A 21,110-nucleotide genomic window follows, 5' to 3' on the forward strand; every position below is an offset into this window, starting at 1 on the left:
TACATACATACCCATGTACACACACACGTATACGTATGTATGTATGCGTGTAAATTTATATATAAACTTATATACTATAATTCATATATTAAATTTATATTTATATATTTATATATATATATATATTTATATATATATATATATACACAGGGCCTCTATGGACGCTATAAATAGATTTATATACAAGTGCCTCCTAACAGTTTTACCTACATTTGGACACACTGCCCCCTGGTGGCAACAAAAAAGCAGTACAGCGACACTTCACACAGCATGCAAGACGTGATAATGTTTCACAGATTTATTGACTGTGTACACCAGATCTCACCATTTTCTTTTCACTGGATGTGATAAAACAGGGCAGTTTGTTAACTCTGAACAAATCTGTATATAATTTGATAACTGAAGAAAAACAAATGTACTGTGAAAATGAAAGAAAAAGAGAACCCATGGCAAGGCTAGCACACAGAATATGGTGAAGCCAGTTTAATAAAAAAAAAAAAAAAAAAGAAAAGAAAGAAAGAAAGAATCTGTGAACATGATGCTTTATACAACCATGTCAACAAATTGAAATCTGCTACTTAACCCACACTTAACCCAACAGGACTACTGGTGGAAATCATTTTTATTAGCCTAACTCATACTCATTGCAAACTATATTTTTCACCACAAAATACCCAAGTACATCAATGTACACATTTCCATCCAAGCTAAATACAGTCACTTTTTATTTTTTTGACCCAATGGATGGATGCATTTGACAAAATCAGTTGATGTATACAGCTCCATTTTTACTGGATTAGTTACTGATATTTCTTACAAATCAAGTTCTCCAGCCACAGGGTAGGAATTCCTGTTTTCATTTACAGTCATTGTGACCATCTACCCTGCAGTTTCATGCTTTCAGTGTTCCCAACACACTCGACTACTACCTTACAGCTGATGACAGGTATGTTTGAAACTGCAAGGTACTGGACACTCAGAAACGGTCTATTTACACAGTCAAAAACCTTTGTTTTTTGTTTAGCAGAATGTTCTGCTAAAACTTGATACCAAACCATCTGGAGTGTCTGGAGTGTATACTCAGTGAAGTTTAACTGTGAGCAAATAGAATCAATGACCACCATTATGTTTTAGTCTTTTTTTTTTTTTTAACACAAATCAGTGAATGATTAGTTTCTTTTCATGCCTGCTTTCTAAATCATGCTTCAAGATTCTATAATTTAAGTCGGTGCTTATTAAATTCCTTTTTCATGTGATGTTCATGAATTTTAATACCTGCTAATTATGTGCCAGAAATACAGCTGTTCAGAATAAACCTCTTATAAGAATGTAACAGCAGAGCACCAGCAAGCAGATGCTTAAACAAAAATAACTTCTACAGGTAATTTAAAAAAAAAAAAAAACACCCCTCACCAAAATCTTAACACTTGTTTTGCAACCAAATGCAAAGCACTAAACTGAAAAAATGAAAATTAACTTTGCTTTCAATAAGAATGTTATCCCAATGTGCTTCTAACGTGTTTTTGAAAGTGTTTTATGATACTCATCTAATACTGAAGTCCTACCGCTGATCTCTAAGCACCACAAGAGTCACAAATTCATTAACAGATCGGCAGAGCTAAGTGTGTGTTAAGTAGCTCCTCCCACCCCCCCGGTCACAAATTAAAGAAAGCAGTGTAAAAATTAAACACACACCCACGCAATAAATTAAGATTTGCTTCTTACCACTGAAAATAGCGTTTGTTGGATTTGAATGTTAATCCATACATAAGCCTAAAAGATGTAAAGCCAAACAGATACATCTTTAAATAAACATTAACTATGTAGTTCTAAAATTGGAGAATGAACTATGGCAGCAGCCTTTAGTCCCTTGTGTGTGTGTGTATACGTGAGAGAGAGAGATCAAAAATAACAATGACTTGGAGATGTTAGGATCCAACGCGAGTTGTTGTGGTTTTCTTGTCTGAAAAGAAGCTCCTGAGCAGGACGACCTGGCTGATGCTGACCACCAGGAGGATAAACGCCTCCCCGACGGACCAGAAGGCCACCCTGGTGTTCAGGTCCTCTGCTCTGCTGCGTCCCTGCGCCTCCCTCAGCCGGAAATGGGTCTGATAATCGATCACAGACTTCAGGGCTTCATGGATGGAGACACACGCAGATTCCATCTGACAAAGAAAAAATAGGAATATGAGTCAGAAATGCTCAGCAATCTACACACAAATCAATGATATCAGTGACTTATGCTACACAAAGTAGCTGTTGAGTAGACAATATCAGCGATTTAACCATGTTATTATTCTTCTTCTTGATTACAACCCTTACATGTACTAACTCTCCTCTTCATTAGACTTGTTAAATACGTACTTGAGTTAGTGCAGTCACTCGGTTTTCGTTGGGGAAGAGTGGAGGATCATCACCGACTTGAAAGTCAAAGTAGACAGTCTTGTGTGTGAAGGTGGAGAACTCATTGCTGAAGCAGATCTTGAACGTTCCATTTTTCGCAGCAGTAAACGTGAAACTATCATACTGCTTCTTCATTTCTTTGTACAGAACTGTACCGTCCGGATCCTCCAGACGACAGTCAACATCGTAGTGGCCCCCAGTGACAACCTATACAGAACAAAAAATCACATGTGCACAAATAGTTTATAAAATTCTAATGACATTTTGGACACTTAGGAAAACAAACAAACAAACAAACAAACAAAAACCTTGCTTGCTTTTAGCTTAATGGTACTTTTAGACACTGGCCTATTTGTACTACCATAAAAACATGGTTTTTGATAGACACTACAAAGCATTCTGAAAAAAGGAATCAGCCAAAGTGCACATTATTTATTTTTTTCATGGTAGGGTTGTCATAGGAATGCTGACACACAGGTCATAGAAAAAAAAAAATCCTGCATCGACAGAGCAGACCGATGACATTACCACTTTAAACATTATTTCTCACAGTTCAGGCAATATTAAAACTAACAGCATCCTTCTGGAGGGAATTATCTTAGTTTTGTCAGTCTCACCTGTGATTATTAATTGGGGTCAGGGGACTACCAGGGGTCTGTGATATCAGGGAAGTCCATGATTTTATTACTACTCTTTATTTTGACAGTGTAGATCACTATTAACAATATCAATAATAATACAGATGTTATTTAGTTTTATAGTTCTTGTATTTTTGTTCATTATTTTAAAATTCTACACATTTTTCATTTTTATATGTACCTATCTTTTCATGCATATTTAACTATTATACCATTTTCACTTCATCTTTTATTTGATTCTGTACATTCCATTCCATTACTTCTGTAATGTCCTTTTTAACTCCTTGTGCTTATTTTATATTTATATTTTTCCACATTATCTTTTATTTCTATTACATTATTCTTCATTTAATTTTACTACTTGATTGTACAGCAATTTGATATATAGCTACCACATATATGAAAGTCCTTTATAAATAAACTTATTATTAGCTTAATTAATACTAACTTAAAAGTAACAGCAAAACATAAAAAATTACATGTAATAAAAGCAGAATAAATGGTTGCTAAAATGACATTTAAAGTTTTATATACAGTGTAACTGGTTTGGATTCTGTGAGTGGAAAAAAATCTAATGTCAAAATGGCACTGGCAAATAAACGCAGTGTTACACATCTGCCTAAAATGTACCTAATATTTGATTAGGTGAATTGTTCTCATTAATCTCCAACCACAAGGGGGTCAGTGAATTTTTTTTTAATACTGTGAAAGTAAAACATTTGAGAATACCCTGAACCCCCAGAAAAAGACAACCTTCAGCAATAAGAGCATTTTAAGGACTAAAGCTGCTCAGAAAGAAACAAAACAGCACCCTACTGTTGATATATTTCCACTGTAAATACATTATATTTCTGTGTCTGCTTATTTCACAGTGGTATGCCTAACCTCAAAGCTGTTATGATCCTAGCCCTGTTCTCTAGCCCTGATATAGACCCAGATCCAGTTGATCAGGACCTTCAGTGGCATCTCAGTATCAGAGGCGGGTGTGCTGGAGATAAACTCTGGGTGGTGGCTCTACAGGAATAACGCTTGGCACCTCTGGGCTGTGTCAAGTGCCCCAGACTACCCGACAACTGCCTTATGGTAAACTCTCTCCGGTGGTGAACTGTTTATCATAGGGTTTGCTCAGTGCACACTGACAGCACTGCATAGGTCAGGGATCCCTTAATCTAGCTCTGGAGGGTTAGAGTTCAGCACAGCTCAGTGATTTCCCTGCTCTAATAGCACTGAACCTGCTTCTTCTTCTGGCCAGGGACCATACAAGCCAGGACACACGGGTTGAGTCAAAAGTAGTGCAGAACAACGTCATCCCAGAAACGTCTCTGGCTGAAAGCACTTCTCTAAAGGCGTAGCAGTAGTGTAATCTGTCCAAGTTCCTTCTTCTTTTTAAACGTGCTTCAAAGTTTAAGAGGCAACACACAGCTCTAGCCAACAAGTTACTGTATCGGCATTCATTTTTATTACCCACAATTACCTTTTCATCTCACTATTACGCTTGACTTTACATTGCTTACTCGTGATGCTAGTAAAACTGACTACTAAATGGCTTCCTATTCACTGTTTGTATCCTGCACAGGGTATAATGTAACGGAGATGTACGCCCTACCTAGTGCACAAATAATGTATAATGCCATTTAAAATTCAGCCATAGAAAAAAAAAAAAAAGCACTCATTGTGTTTTTGTTGCATATAAACTAAGTAATATTTTCACTAAAGATTAAAGTATTGAATCTCGAGTAGTATTTTATTACTCATGCCCATCGCTTATCACCTGATAATGTGCAGAGAAATTCCACCTACTTTCACAGGTAGAATTACGTGATTGGAAATGCGACACACACTCAGCCAGGATACAGACAGTCCTGGGTTTGCGTTTGTTAGCTAATTGTGCTGAGCAACTCTTTTCAGCTGGCGAGTTGAAAGGTGTCTTCAAGCAGAGAGATCACCAAACTGTGCTGAACTCCAGCCCTGCAGAACTGGATTTGGAATTATTGATAAATTAGTGATGTCAGTGGAAATGAATTACCATGTCGATACAAAATAAATAAAATAAAAATAACAGTACTAGTTTTCCACAGTAGCGGTAGTAATAACTGGTTGCACATTTCTGTGACTGCAAGCAGAAAAAGGAACTCAGAACTGACACAAGAGCAAAAAAAAAAGAAAAAGAAAAAAAATAGTGTTTACTCATGCACAGAGAGTGATCAGTACACCACGTAGGACCACAATGCACAGCTATGGTATTCAATATGCTGTTTACAGGAGTTGTGTATGGTGAGCACTAGTGCAAGCAAGTGCTCAAAAGGATCGTATAATATTTCTCACGATTTACCATTAAAAAAATAAAATAAAAAATAAATAAATAATATTACCAGCTGTGCAGTCGGGAACTGCATGCCGGCAGCAGAAATCGCAAAAACTAAGCTGGATGGTGGATATTTAGCTGATTCTGCAGTAATGCACAGTTAAGAGTAATTTTTTTTAAAAAAATAAATTTTTGATATAATGTTTTTAAAAATTGCTTGTCTAACGTCCACAAGGACAGGATCTGCTGCTTAAAGTGTCTTAAACCAGCATAGGAAAAGGGGGAAACAATCCACACTTTCCTTAAACACATTCTAATTTTCATAAATGTTAACATTATCTGTTAAGTGCTAGATCCGACCCTTCATTGTAGGCCTATTTTGTCCTGTTTTAGGGTCAAAATTGTCAGCCATATTGGTCAAAATATAGTTAACTGATTTTAAATATATACCTGTCTAATGTCAGCCAAGTCAATCATACATTGATTTTTCAAAGTTTTTTAATCAAAGCTCACTCAGTATGAAACGGCAGCCATTTTACAATTTAGCCCAGACACGCTCTGCAACATGCCATGATACACGCTATAAAGACAAAGCTTGGTATATTTATTTCATTTTAGACGTAGAATCAGAATCATAACAATCAAACCTGGCATATCTGTAACGATTTCAACAATAAATGACAATACCCATGATTGACCCCCTAGGACCCTACTTCTGTCAAATTATATCAGTCTACAAATTTTATGAGACATTTAGCCTCACTTCATCTTACAAATAGGCCTAAGTGAAAATTGTGTTACGCCAAATTTGTAAAGAAACAAACAATCTCTTATCTTTGCACATTTTGCCAATTTTTTGTACAGGAATGCACATATAAATATAAAACACTGAACTGTAGATAGCGATTTGGAATAACTGTTTCACACTTGATAAACCATTTCTAGCTAAACGAGTATATATAAACAAGTATATATAAGAACCAAAAACAGAATGTCCTTTCAAATTGAGCACGGCTTAAGGAAAGTCACCCATAAGGCTGCAACAATATTAATTTAGCGACAATGGTACATGGCTGTTAGTGGACAACCTCAAAATTCTACCTAAAATTTGCTTTATCTGACCAGAATCAGGAATGTATGTATGCACAAAACACTGGTCAAATGTTCAAACAGCAAATTCTAAACTATAAAAAGTTGTAACATTTCTAACTACCCAAATACCTGGGAGGACACAACCTAACAAACTGAAAATGTTAGTTCAGTTCCATGCGGTTGTTACTGCTATGATATAAATAATACCAGCATCCAAAACAGGTCCCTAATAAGGAATGAAAGAAAGATTTCATAACTACCGTGACTAGGCAGTTTGGGTTATTTATTGATTGAAAGTAGTCAAAATGTTTTTTTTTTTTTTTTTTTTTTTTTTTAAACGAATGGCAGCCAGCATTCTTCCTTTTGCTCTGGCCAGGATACATTGTGTCCTAGTTTACAACGATGCAAACATTTAATGCCTCGATTTTCAACTCCTATACAAAAAAGATACCATTGCATATCATAAACTACAGCAGCATACTGTCCAGGTTTGAGATCAGACACAGTGACTGCAGTACCAGATTTTTGCAGTGAAATGATGGTGGATGTTTCATCACCCAATAGCCTGAACATTTTAAAACTGTTTGGAGCAGGTATGAATCTGTGATGACTACATGTACCAGAAATGGTGCTTTCAACTCCCAGTTTTTTTTTTACTGATGGATTGGTCCTGTTCTTGAATCGCTGCCCTGCTAACAAATATTAAGCCAGTGCCTAAATCATTATCTGTGCACCACTGAAAGAAACCATCTGCAGTCAAAATCTGACCCTGGTTTACAGTGGCCCCAATTCCATTACAAGAGCTTTTATTGTGCTTTTATTGTATTTTATGAAGCAATCCCCAATTTGCAGTAATAATAAGAACACTGAATATCTATTAACTGTACTTTATACATTTGCATGTAGATATTTTGGCAAAATGTACAAAGTTTTTCTGTAATTTCTTTGTAATGTGGCATAACACACCCAATTTTCACTTATCTGTAAGTTTCACTTATCTTATCAGGTTCCCCCCAAAAAGTGCCATTTTTGCCATTTATCAATTGAAATCATTGCAGATATGCCAATGGCTGCCTTTTCGTAATGAGTGAGAGTTGGCGCAAAAAAAAAAAAAAAAAAAAAAAAAAAAAAATGGGGTTTTTGTTCTCATGCATGTCCTAACAAATATTAAAAAAAAATCTAAAATGGAGTGGTGGACAAGTCCTCTTCCACAATCCTCTGATTTAACATGGAATCACCCAGGGAGGAAAAAAACCTCTGATGTTTAATTGTGGAGCTCCTTCGCAAAAAAATGCAAGGTCTGGCCATATAATATAATATAATAAAATAAAATAGAATAGAATATAAACAGAATGAACATCACTGGATATTGTGGCAATGTAGTCTTATGTAAAAAACAATGAAGTATCGCACAAGCCTAGCACTCATTAATCCTCACTCAGTCTCCTGGCTACTATATGTCAAGAATCAGTCTGAACGCTTGTGTAATTCTAATCTATGCTTACTTATGTTCTTTTTTATAGCACTGTTAAGTATTTCAAATAGAAATACTTAACAGAAATAAAAATAGAAGCAGGTCTGCATCTAAGCACCATTCCACCTCTGCAACTGATCCAGAATGCAGCTGCACGACTGGTTTTCAACCTTCCTAAGTTCTCCCACACCACCCCACTGCTACGCTCCCTCCACTGGCTTCCCGTAGCTGCCTGCATCAGATTTAAAACACTGATGCTTGCCTTCAAAGCCAAAAACGAACCAGCACCCACTTATCTCAAAGCACTTATCACACCCAGCACTGCACCACGCTCCCTCCGATCCTCTAGCACTGCTCGACTGGTCCCACCATCTCTCAGGGTACAAGGAAGGCATGCATCGAGACTCTCCTCTGTTCTGGCACCTAGGTGGTGGAATGAACTTCCCCTAGATGTCCGAACGGCTGAGTCACTGTCAGTCTTCAAACGACGTCTAAAGACTTCCCTCTTTCTAAAGTACCTAAATTAGCACTGTATTTATATTAAAAAAAAAAAAACAACAAAAAAACTTTGTATTGCCTGAGCGCTTGTTACTATATTACCTCCCCAACAGAATGTTTGGACTGATAATATTCTTAGTTTGTGACCTAGCGAACCAGTATCAGAATGTATTTATTGATAGAGACTTCAAAGCACTTTTGTAAGTCGCTCTGGATAAGGGCGTCTGCCAAATGCCATAAATGTAAATATTTATCTTCTTTTAATTGGTAGTATTCACTAGGTTTTTAGTAAATGACTGCTTGATAAGTGGGACTTCAGTTTCTGCTGTGGTTTGAAATCAGGCATTGACACTTCAGATGTATTGATAATGATGGACCATCATAATTCTGGGGTTATGTATTGGTATTGACGGCCCATCATAATTCTGGGGTTATGTATTGGTATTGAAGGTCCATCATAATTCTGGGGTTATGTATTGGTATTGATGGTCCATCATAATTCTGGGGTTATGTATTGGTATTGATGGTCCATCATAATTCTAGGGTTATGTATTGGTATTGAAGGACCATCATAATTCTAGGGTTATGTATTGGTATTGAAGGACCATCATAATTCTGGGGTTATGTATTGGTATTGAAGGACCATCATAATTCTGGGGTTATGTATTGGTATTGATGGTCCATCATAATTCTGGGGTTATGTATTGGTATTGATGGTCCATCATAATTCTAGGGTTATGTATTGGTATTGAAGGACCATCATAATTCTGGGGTTATGTATTGATATTGACGGCCCATCATAATTCTGGGGTTATGTATTGGTATTGAAGGACCATCATAATTCTGGGGTTATGTATTGGTATTGATGGTCCATCATAATTCTAGGGTTATGTATTGGTATTGAAGGACCATCATAATTCTGGGGTTATGTATTGGTATTGATGGTCCATCATAATTCTAGGGTTATGTATTGGTATTGAAGGACCATCATAATTCTAGGGTTATGTATTGGTATTGATGGACCATCATAATTCTGGGGTTATGACATCACTAGCTTTTTTTTTTTTTTTTTTACTGTTAAGTCTTACTATTTAAATGTTTTTTGTTCTCATGTAAGATATGTATGTACGTACCAAGAGCACCTTAAAGAAAACCACAACAAATTCCTTGTGTGTCTGCGCGCACACTTGGCGAATAAAGCTAATTCTGATTCTGATTCTGATTCAGAAAGGTGGTGCAGCAGGCATTATTTCATCATACACTATGTAGTGCACTTATCTAGGGAGCCACCTGGTTTTTGGTGTCGTACCTGGAACTCCAGGGTGCACTTAGTCCCGATGGTGATGTCCTCGTAGAAGCATTGCTTGGCGTTATCTGGCAGCTCGAAGGTGAGCTCGGAGCCCCAGACACGACCCCAGAGCAGCTGTGCAAACAACATCTGCACCAACACACGCACACTGAGCCCACGGGCACCGAGCATCATGGCTAACTTCCGAGTGAAGATACTTCAGAAGATACACAGATGCACCTGCAACTGGAAACCCCCCCGGATTCCACAAAGAATAAAACACATTAGTAGTCAGACATATTTTAGTAAATCACAGTCATGTTGAGTGAGAAGCTTTTTACAATTCCTCCTAGCTCGCGCTACATAGTGAACAAACTCCCTGCTAAGCTAATCCTCAACTGACGTCGGCTAAACCCGACACATAATACCGGGAATACAGATGACTGAAGAGTTTATATATAGAACAGTTATGTCATAAACCTACATAACGTTATAATCTCACCGGCTTATTAAAAAGGATAACAAATTATTTTTCTTTTCTTTTCGTTTTTTTTTTAAGTAATGAAGCTTATCTCACCAACAAACCTTCTACCCGGATGAAGGAAGTGCACCGGTGGCGATGACATAGCACGCACGTACGTACGTAGTGACGTATGACCTAACTGGTCCACGTCTGAATGCAAGGTGTTATTTTCTTCACCGTCTTCGGACAATTTCATGCTAACACGTAAATGCTTTACCGCCACCTACTGGTGTGGCGTTATTGCAAAAAAAACATACCGGTCCAAGTGGAAAGTTTGTTAATATTACCAGCCAGCAGTTACTGTTTCAAACACATTCAGACATCTTTTTAAAAACTAGTCTGGTTTTCCTAGAAAAGGTTTCTTTATGGAAATCTAACGTTCACGTTTTATAGCACATTATAGTTATAGAACGTTGCCCTAATGTTCTCATAAGTAGCAGCAGTAGGAGTAGCAATAGTAGTAGTAGTAGTAGTAATACTACTAATAGTATTAGCATTATAATTAGTAGTAGGAGGACCAGTAGTAGCAGCAGCAGTAGCAGTAGTAGTATTAGTAGTAGTAGCAGCAGTAATAGTAATGGTAGTAGTAGTAGTAGCATTAATAGAGGTAGTAGTGGCAGTAGTATTAGTAGGACTAACAGTAGTAGAGGTAGTATTAGCAGTGTAGTAGTAGTAGGAGGAGGACCAGTAGTAGCAACAGCAGTAGCAGTAGTAGTATTATTAGTAGCAGCAGAATTAATAGATGTAGTATTAGGAGTGTAGTAGTATTAGTAGCAATAGTAGAAGCAGCAGCAGTAGTAGTAGTAGTACCAGTAGCAGCAGCAGGAGGAGTAGAGGTAGTATTAGCAGTGTAGTGGTAGTAGCACTAATAGAGGTGGTAGTAGTAGCAGCAGTAGTAGTAGTGTTAGTAGTAGTAGTAGTATATTAATACATTTAGCTATGAATATACACAGCTATAAAACTTGATGTGAGAATTGTAAACCTATTTCACACACCACTAGATGGCAGAATATCTACACTATTCTTTAACTATACATGCATCAGAGACGCAGTGAAATGAGCACTACATCCGTTGCAAAGTAGACTTATCACCTACACTGATTTTAGACAAACACACAGCACCATGACATGCCCAATTTCACCTAGAAATGACTAGATCATATCTTGTCAGTTGAAAAATTAACTCTGTGCTTCTGGGAGTTTCATTAGTTCACAGACACACTAATCATTTTTGGTGGCATAATCAAACACAGTAGGTAAATACAAGGGCCAGTAATTAACTTTAATATTAAAAAATATTCGAACTTACTCTGAATATGTCCACAGCCGAATGTCAACATGGTGATGGATAAATGTGTGGTGGAATGAGAAAACCCATCACATGATCTAATTTTGCCATTGTCTATTACATATACAGTCCCCTCTGAAGTATTTTTACAGCAAAGCCAATTCATTCTTCAAGACATTTGGGTTTGAGAACAAAAGATGAATATGAGACGATAGATCAAAATTTCAGCTTTCATGTACTGATATTTACATTTATATGTGTTAAACAACTTAGAACATGGCACTTCTGGAGGCAGACCACCTGATTTTTAGGTGAGCAAAAGTATTGAAACAGATAGTCTGAAAATAAAGTAAATAAAACTTAATATTTGGTTGGCTTGCTACTACTCCCTTGCTTGTAATAAGCCTGTGACCCACTGACATCACCAAACTATTGCATTCTTCTTTTGTGAAGCTTTTCTGGGTTTGTACTGCAGCTTCTTTCAGTTTTTGTTTGTTTCAGGGCAAGGTTTCAAGGTTTGTTTCCCAACAGTCTCCATTTCAGGAGGTGAAATGCATGCTCAGTTAAGTTAAGGTCTGGTGATTGACTTGTCCAGTCTAAAACCTTCCACTTTTTTCCCCTGATGCAGTGCTTTGTTGTGTTGGCAGTGTTTTTTTTGGGTCATTGTCCTGCTGCATGATGAAGTTCCTCCCAATTAGACTGGATGCATTTCTCTGTAAACTGGCAGACAGAATGTTTCTGTAGACTTGTGAATTCATTCTGTTGCTACCATCATTAGTTACATCATCAATAAAAATTAGTGAGCCCACTATTGTCTCATATTCATCTTTTGATCTCAAACCCAAATGTCTTCAGTGTGTAGCAAAAACAAGCAAAAACCTTGCTGTTCCAGTACTTTCAGAGTACTACAGGCTTTCCTTATGTGAAATAAGTTTCCCAGCATGTGGGAAACATTTTTATTTTTTTTTTGCCACAAAATGAATGTAGTCTTCAAAATTTTTGCATAAATTTTTCAACCCTTTTTCCAGCAATACTTTGTATCTCTACAGCTCAGTTTGCAAATGTTTACATACTATGTGTCAAAACATGATTAGTTTTAAACCAAATGGATAGAATATTGGATTTCAAATAAATTGATAGCAGTTAGCAAAGTATATATAATAGAATATTGAATTAAAACAAAACTTAAAAAAGGGCAACAGTGAATGTTCAGCGTTTGTGCAGGAATATTACACCACAAACAAACCACAAATCAGCCCATACAGTACAATTCAATTCAATTTTATTTGTATAGCATTTTTAACAACAGACATTGTAACAGAGCAGAGCAGGTTTACGGAAATCTGGGTGTAGTGTTGGTTTTTGATCCCTGATGAACAAGGCAGAGGTGACAGTGGCAAGGAAAAAATCCCTGACACATGAAGAAGAAATCTAAAGAAGAACTAGGCTCTAGACTGTAACATAAATTATTACAGTTTTTTTAATTGGTTAGGAGCATTAGTCACTACTAAGCTCACTTTTTCTGCACAAACACACAGCTCAGCAAATCAGTTCATTTCATAGCCAAAATGCACTACAACTATCAAAATACCACAACCACATCTCCAAATAAATTAAAACACAGCACTCCTTCTAACAAGAACACTTTGTCAATCAGAGCACAAAACAACCAAAAAAACCAAAAAAACACTAACAATTTGTATCGTTACAGTACATGTACTATATGATAAGTATTAATGATGTAATCATTTTTCTTTAGTTTGTGTTGTTTTTAATTTGTTGATTTACCCTTAAATGAATTTTTTAAACGCTGAGTTACAAACAGAATGTTACATTTTTTCAGTAATTGTACAGAGTACTGATACAACAGGAGAATACAAATGCTAAAAACAAAATAAAAAATTCTGACAACGACAGAAAAAATACTTGATCATATGTTTTCTGTGTGGTTAAGTAATAATAAATAATGTGGGAGGAAAAGTGAGAAGTTGTGGGAAAAATAACTGAGAATTTTATAGCTGTTCTTAATAACTCTTTGGTGATTTTGATGATGCAGGTTAAAATTTTATGTTAATGTTATAGGGAAGGTAAATAAATAAGCATGAGTAATAGGAATCATAATACGTCTACTATAATACTGATTTGCCTATACTGAACTTCATGACCTGCTTTACACCACGTGATCATTAACCTCAGGCACATTCTAAGATGTCAAATGCAGATGTCTAACTTTTGCTTATTTGCCCTCCAGGATGAAGATGAAAAATTTCAACACACACACACACGCACGCATGCGCACGCACACACACACACACACACACACACACACACACACACACACACACACACACACACACACTATTTCCCAGAAGTGTGTTAATATTTTATAGATCTGAAGTTCTGTTGTGTTCACTAGCACATATCAAAAATATATAAGCTACTGTATATTTGTGTCTTTTTTACTGGCTCTGGAATAAAACTCTACATCGTAGGGTTTGTGTTTGTTTTACAGGTACAATCACATTAACATATTGCACTTTTTGATTATGCATTTGTGGATTTTGGGTCGACCATTTTTAGTCTGGAACTGATTCTTGACTAATCATCAAGTGTTTCCTTCCTTTAAAGAATAATTGGTAAGGCCCATGTTTTCAAATAAACTGGTCATCTTCTGGTCATACTTTTGAGCTATGCAATGATCACTATAACAGATATTTGGCTGGTTATGTTCTGCACATTTATGACTATAATAACTATATCTATAAAAAATAATATGTTTTGCAGAAGTCCTGGTTTGCAATACAGAATGTTTGTTCTGTTGATTAGCATGGCACATTGGGTAACTAACTTACTCCTTCTGACAACAAGCTGTCAATGGAGCTTATTTTTGGTTTATTTCTGTTGTTCAGTAATGGTAATAAAAAGGGGAAAGGCAATAAGAACACTGTTTTCACGTGTAGGAAAAAAGTTCTACTCACCAAGCCCAAGCTGCTTCTTTCCGAGCTCCACATGAAAGGGCTTAGTAGATAAACATAGCAATTACATTTTATGGGTATTTTCACAACTGGTGTTTAAATGTGATAAAGCACAGTAGAAAGCACACTGTGTATCGCAGCAGCATGTAAACAAAATTTTTTTCTGTCTAGAAGAGAGATGTTATAACTTATAAGCTACACTATCAACAACAATTACTCACTGATACAAATGGACAATTATATATCATTTAAAAAGTAACCACTGCACTATGGAACCCCTTATATGCTTAAGATCAGTGGGGCAGACTTGCATTCCTTTCTCTCTCTCTCTCTCTCTCTCTCTCTCTATATATATATATATATATATATAGAGAGAGAGAGAGAGAGAGAGAGAGAGAAACTGTAGTTACTGAATAATTTATTGTTGTTACTAAATAATATGCATCAAGATGAATTACTGAATAATAAGCAGAGAGTTTAAGGGGTTGAATTATGTGGGATAAATAAAAACAGTGACAAATATTTAAATCACATTTCCTGTAAGATCTCACAAAAAGAGCTCTGGTTGTTAGAATGTGACCATGCTCTTTGTTTTGTATAGTTTTATGTAACAAGTCTTATGTGTGTATGGTTTAATGCGTATATCTTAAAATGCTCCCACAATTCCCTCCACATTTGGCAAATAAAAACAGCCGATAATGTGACAACGTGATTTGATATGTGACTGAATGTTCACTCCAACTTGGATCAAGGTTCTTGGGAATATTGACCTAGCTAGAAAAATATTTATAGTAATTGCAAACCAGCACGTTCCATGCCGTCCTTTCCAGAGTCTTATGCAACTTTGGATTTGATCCACTGCTGTGGTAGACAGTAAGGTTTAAATGTGACATCAAACACAACCTCCTGATCATCATGATTGATTGTTCACTGTTCATTTTACCCAGAATCAAGAATTAATGATGGAAATTAAATAAAACCTATTTCCCAGAATATATATTATATTATATATTATATATATTATCGAATGAATTTGAGCTCCTTCTATCCCAACAATCTCTGTTACTCAGCCATAGTCACTGGAGCATGTAAGACATGGTGTATTTTCAAAAGGTTATCATGCGAAAGGCTGAAATCTCCATAGCAGGAGCTGAAGGGAGACATTAACATCAGATTTTTTATTTTTTTTTAATAGGAAATTAATATTTGCCCCGAGGTGTAGAGGAGGGGTTGATTGGGTGATCACTGATAATAAAATATTGTAAAAATCTTTAAAAAAAGGTCTCTTTTGTAGCAAGAGAACAGGAAAAAAAAGAAGTGAGCAGGAAAGTCACCAAACACATGTGTTGTTGTGTTTTCATGTCTGGACTGGTAGTGAAAAAAACTAATAGATTTATAACTAATAAATTTTTTTCTAACTTAATCTACATTTCTATGCATCACAAAAATTGTGAATAACCTCTGGAGGAACCAGAGGCCAAAGAGCAGTCATACATTATTGCAGAACAGAGTATACTGTATAGCAGCTAGAGAGCAGATTGGTTAACTAAATTTCACGTTATGATTCAGCGGGTCAACACATCAATGGCCTCTGCTTCATTTGCTGACTCAGCAGAGGGAGGTGCTGGTTTGTTGCCTATATTCTGAATCACACTTCCAGAGAAATATATTGGACACCCAGTTAAGTGCAAATGAGTTGCTTTTCTTCAGCTGCCACACTCAACTCAGCACCATGGAACCTAAATGAAAGAGTGACATCTGTGACACAGCTTTCCTATTAACCGCTTAGTATGCGCAATTCTACAAGTGAGCACATCTACGCTGAGAACAGTTACAGCGTCACAAAATCACAGCTAGACTTTTCTCAGTCCCTGCTAAGGGAAGCCATTCTTCTTACGGCCTTCCCCACTTACCCAGCAGGTGCAGTTGCCTCTATGCAAACATCTTTTTATACTTCTGCCCTCCTTTTTTTTCTTTCCAGAACTTCCTTTTGCAGTTATAAATAGAGGTGAAAGATGGCTATGGATTTTATCCACACCATTATTTGTAAAAACCAAAAAACATCCAGGGAGCAGCAGTTCTTTGGGAAGAAAGATCTTGTTGATGAAAGAGGTCAGAGGAGAATATCTACTGTAACGCAAAGAAACATTCTTTACAAATGTGCTGAACAGAAAAGCATTGCAGAATGCATAAGACATAGAAACCTGAGGTGGATTGGCGAGTGCAGCAGGGGACCACATCAGGTTCCACTCCTGTCAGCCAAGAACAGGAGTCTGAAGTTACAATGGGCACAAGTTTACCAAAACTGGATAGTTAAAGATTGGAAAAACACTAGGTCCTGTTTTGGTGAACCTGTCGCTTCAGGTTCCTGTCCCATATACCATGGCTTGAGAAAGTATTCAGACTCAGTTTTTGTGTTATACATTTAATTTAAAATGGATTGAATTTACTGCAACATACACATAATAACCCATAATGATAAAGTGAACACAGGTTTTTAGAAATTTCTGCAAATGAATTAATATTGTTCAGACTCATTTTTCAGTACTCTGTAGAAGTTCCTTTGGCAGCAATTACAATCTTCTTGGATAGGTCTCTACAAACTTTGTACACCTGGCTTTGGGCAGTTTTCCTGGCACATGCTCTCAAGCTCAATCAGATTAGACGGGGAGTGTCTGTGAACTGCCATGTTTATGTCTCTCCACAGCCATTCAGTGGGGTTGAAGTCTGGGTTTTGGCTGAGCCACTCGGAGACTTGCCCCAAAGCCACTTCAGTGATGTCTTGGCTGTATGCTTCAGGTCATTGTTGTGCTGAAAGGTGACCCTTTGCATCAGTTTGAGGTTATTTGCACTCTGGAACAGGTTTTCTTCAAAGACTTCTCTGTGTTTGGCAGAATTAATCCTTCCCACCATGCTTCACTGTAGTTAGCCAGTTGATGAGCAGTGCCTTTTTTTTTTTTTTTTTTAGATGTAGTGCTTGGAGATCAGTCTAAAGAGTTCAATTTTTGTACTTTTATTCAAGAGTCACTTCTGTTTAGTCACTCTACAAAAAACTGCCTTCTACTTAATTCTAACAAGACAGAAGTACTTGTACAAGCAGCCAGAAGTGAGCTTTCTGATTATGATTATACTTTCTCTGGATGGCCTTTCTCTTTCATCATATGCAGCAGTAAAAGACTTTGGCATGATTACTGACTCCAGTCTTTCATTTGAAGCTCATGTAGATAATATTACTAGGATAGCCTTGTTTCATCTCAGAAATATTGCTAAAATAATAAATATAATGTCACTACACAATGCAGAAAAACTAGTTCATGCTTTTTTACCTCTGGGTTGGATTACTGTAATGCCTTGCTGTCTGGATATTCTAGTTGGTGCATAAACAAGCTGCATTTAGTCCAGAATGTAGCAGCTAGAGTCCTTACTAGAACAAGAAGACATGACCACATCACCCCTATCTTATCCACACTGCATTGGCTCCCAATCAAATTTTGTATTCATTATAAAATACTACTATTGACCTATAAAGCACTGAATGGTCTCATGCCACAGTTCCTGAGCGAACGTCTGTTTTTTTATGATCTACTTTGATCAGCAGGTGCAGGCTCTTTGTTGGTACCTCAAATAGTGAAGGTACAGCAGGGGATAGAGCTTTCTTTTACAAAGCCCCACAGTTATGGAACAGCCTTCAGTGTTTAAGGCTGAAAACATATTTGTTTAGTCAAGCTTTTTGTTAATTTTTTTCTTAGGTAAAGGAACAGATTTGGAAGGTTCATGGGCATAGAGAATTTTACCACTTAGAAAACATAAAGATTACTTAAGATTGCAATTGCAGATCTGCTACGATAGCCTTAGGACTGCAACTGCTATGAACATTTTTGCATTCAAGTCTCCATCATTGAATAACATCAAAAAAATAGACTTCATGTTAAAACTATAATGAATTCAGAAATAACTCTGATGCTCATATTCGTAAGCTGCTTATAAGCTCACAAGTCATGGTTACACAATTGCACTTTTTGACTATATAGTATACAGTTCCAGAAGGGAAATTATTTACAATTGCACTATCCAGTGTCACCCAGACTAGGATGGGTTCCCTTATGAGTCTGGTTCCTCTCAAAGTTTCTTCCTCATATCATCTCAGGGATTTTTCCTTGCCACCATCACTTCTAGCGTGATCATTAGGGATAAATTTATAAATTCAAAATTTTCATCTGGAATTTCTATATTTCTGTAAAGCTGTTTTGTGACAATGCACATTGTTAAAAGCTCTATAAAAAAAAAATTGAATTGAATTGAATATTTCTGAGATGGTTGTCCTTACAGCAGGATCTCAGCGGAGGGCTTCTGAAGCTCTGGTCAAGTTTTTTGGTCACCTACCTAAACAAGGCCCTTCTAGCCTGATTACCAAGTTTGGTCTGACAGCCAGGTCTAGGAAGAGTCTTGGTAGGGCCAACTTCTGCCATTTTTACAATGATGGTGCCCACTGTGCTTCTGGGAGCAATCAAAGCTTTAAAAATGTTTTTTTTTTTTTACCCTTGCCCAGAGCCATTTTGTCACAACTTGGACTTCATGGCTTAGTTTTTGGTCTGACATGCACGGTGGACTGTGGGACCTTATACACAAAGGTATGTGCCTTTCTAAATCATGTCCAATAAATTGAATTTGCCACAGGTGGACTCTAGTCAAGTTCTAGATACATCTCATGATAATCAAAGTGAACAGGATGCACCTGAGCTCAATTTGGAGTGCCTTAGCCAAGGACCTGAATATTTAGCTAAATGACATATTTCAGTTTATGACTTTTAATAAATTAAAAAAAAAAAAAATTCTAAAAAAGGGTTTTCACTTTATCATTGAGGATTGTTGTGCATAAAGTATATATTAATGACCAAAAAGTTAATTTAGTCAATATATACTGTATAGGATGTTTCATCAGGAGGAAGTCAATAACTAACTTTTGCTAATATTAGCAGTACTTGCTGCCAAGACAAGCTTCCCAGTTGTCTCTAACATAGCTACAAGGCAGCCTGCTGCTTATTGATGATGTATTGTACGTAGTCAAGTGTATTGCAGTCGATTATCAGTAAAAATAAAAATGACTCTTCCATATACAATACACAATTAGACACAATAACATCACTAAAAGGATCCAACTGCTGTCATCCTGGTGTCATCCTCTGTCAGGAGACTCTAATCAGAGAGGGGTTGTGTCCTGCACCACTTTGAGAAAACCTACACATAATTAGCTTCCCTAGCATTCTGATCACAGCACCGGTCACATTCACCTGTGTGTCATCATGCACAATTACCATCGACTATAAATAATTTATGGTTCCAACACATACAATATATATACGGTTTGCAGAGAAGCAAGACAATTTGGAACAAAGTACAATCTACAAGCCAGGTGCTTCTGAAGCTGTAGGAGGTGGAACAAAATACTATTCAAAATTTACAGATGTTTAAATGTTTAAAGCCCAACAATAATGCAATGGGCTTCTAAAGTCCTGCTAGTTTATTGCGGTGTAGTACACAGCAGTAAGGACATAAAAAGACAAGCATGCAAGTGGTCTCAAGGTTCAATTTATTAAAACAGCCACATGCTGTCAAGGATCAGTTTTTATCATCCATTACACCTCATTCATCACCACAGGAGTTGTTCATTATATCTCCTGCAAAAAAACAAAAACAAAAAAAACAAAGAAAAAAAAAAAAAATCACCTGTATATCGAGGAAACCAAGAGAAGTTTGCCTTTTGTACCACTAGAATGAAGGATTTCTTCCTTCCTGTGAAACTCACTATTTCACTCACTTCCTTCTCAAAACTCACTATTTCATCAGCTGGTTTTACCTCCTGTAGCTTAAGAAGCACTTTGTTTGCACATCTGATGAAGGATTTTAGCCCATAACATCCTGGATTTTTAAAACTGTCTGTACTACATTTAAGGTTTTACAACCTCTACATGTATTACTGAAATACACTGCATTTACTCCCTGGATGGTTGTTATGTCAACTGCTGTTTATATATACTTATACTCTACCCATTGCACTCAGTAACTTTACAAGAGACATAGTAATCCCATGCACATGTCACTTTACATGTTCATACTGCTGTTAAGGACTAGGGTTAGTCTAGAGTTTACTTTATAGAGAATATTACTGCGAAACAGACTTTGGGTTTCTGTATAGTTTATTGTTTAGTGGACAGTCTATTGTCTGTAATTATTGTATTGCACTGTATCTTTGCACTCTCTCATTTTAAGTGTAGCACTGTGATTCTGAGGGAACTGTATTTCTTTTCCAACACTACAGCTGTCTGTGATGAGAGGAATGACAATAAAGCCTACTTGAACTTAGACTTGAAACCCTTAATTCTGATATGTCCTTTTTTCCCTTTCCTAGAAACTGTAACATTGCTCATTGTCTGATGAGTTGCTATTTCAACAGCCCTTTTATACTCATTTTCATATATACTCATTCAACTCATTGGTGATCTCTAAAAGAAGCAAAGATGCACTCTAATAAATGTGGTTTGGGGATTTATAATAAAGCCTCAAAATATATTTTAAATATATGTGTTAAAATGATAGTAACAATAGTATAACACTCCTCTGCCTAT

At 36.6% G+C, this 21,110-nt stretch overlaps 1 protein-coding gene across 1 annotated transcript; it reads right to left on the minus strand.

Annotated features, from left to right (window-relative positions):
* Nucleotides 1–286: 286 nt before the first annotated feature.
* Nucleotides 287–10,391, minus strand: tmed7 (transmembrane p24 trafficking protein 7). The gene is made up of 4 exons (XM_026925257.3): nt 10,276–10,391; nt 9,720–9,944; nt 2,365–2,610; nt 287–2,165 (listed from the first exon to the last, which is right to left on the minus strand). The coding sequence occupies exons 2-4, from the start codon at nt 9,891–9,893 to the stop codon at nt 1,929–1,931; spliced, it is 657 nt and encodes a 218-aa protein (XP_026781058.1). The 5' UTR covers nt 9,894–9,944; nt 10,276–10,391; the 3' UTR covers nt 287–1,928.
* Between the last annotated feature and the right edge of the window lie 10,719 nt (nt 10,392–21,110).

Source organism: Pangasianodon hypophthalmus, chromosome 8 (assembly GCF_027358585.1).
Source record: "Pangasianodon hypophthalmus isolate fPanHyp1 chromosome 8, fPanHyp1.pri, whole genome shotgun sequence".
NCBI classification, from domain to species: Eukaryota; Metazoa; Chordata; class Actinopteri; order Siluriformes; family Pangasiidae; genus Pangasianodon; species Pangasianodon hypophthalmus.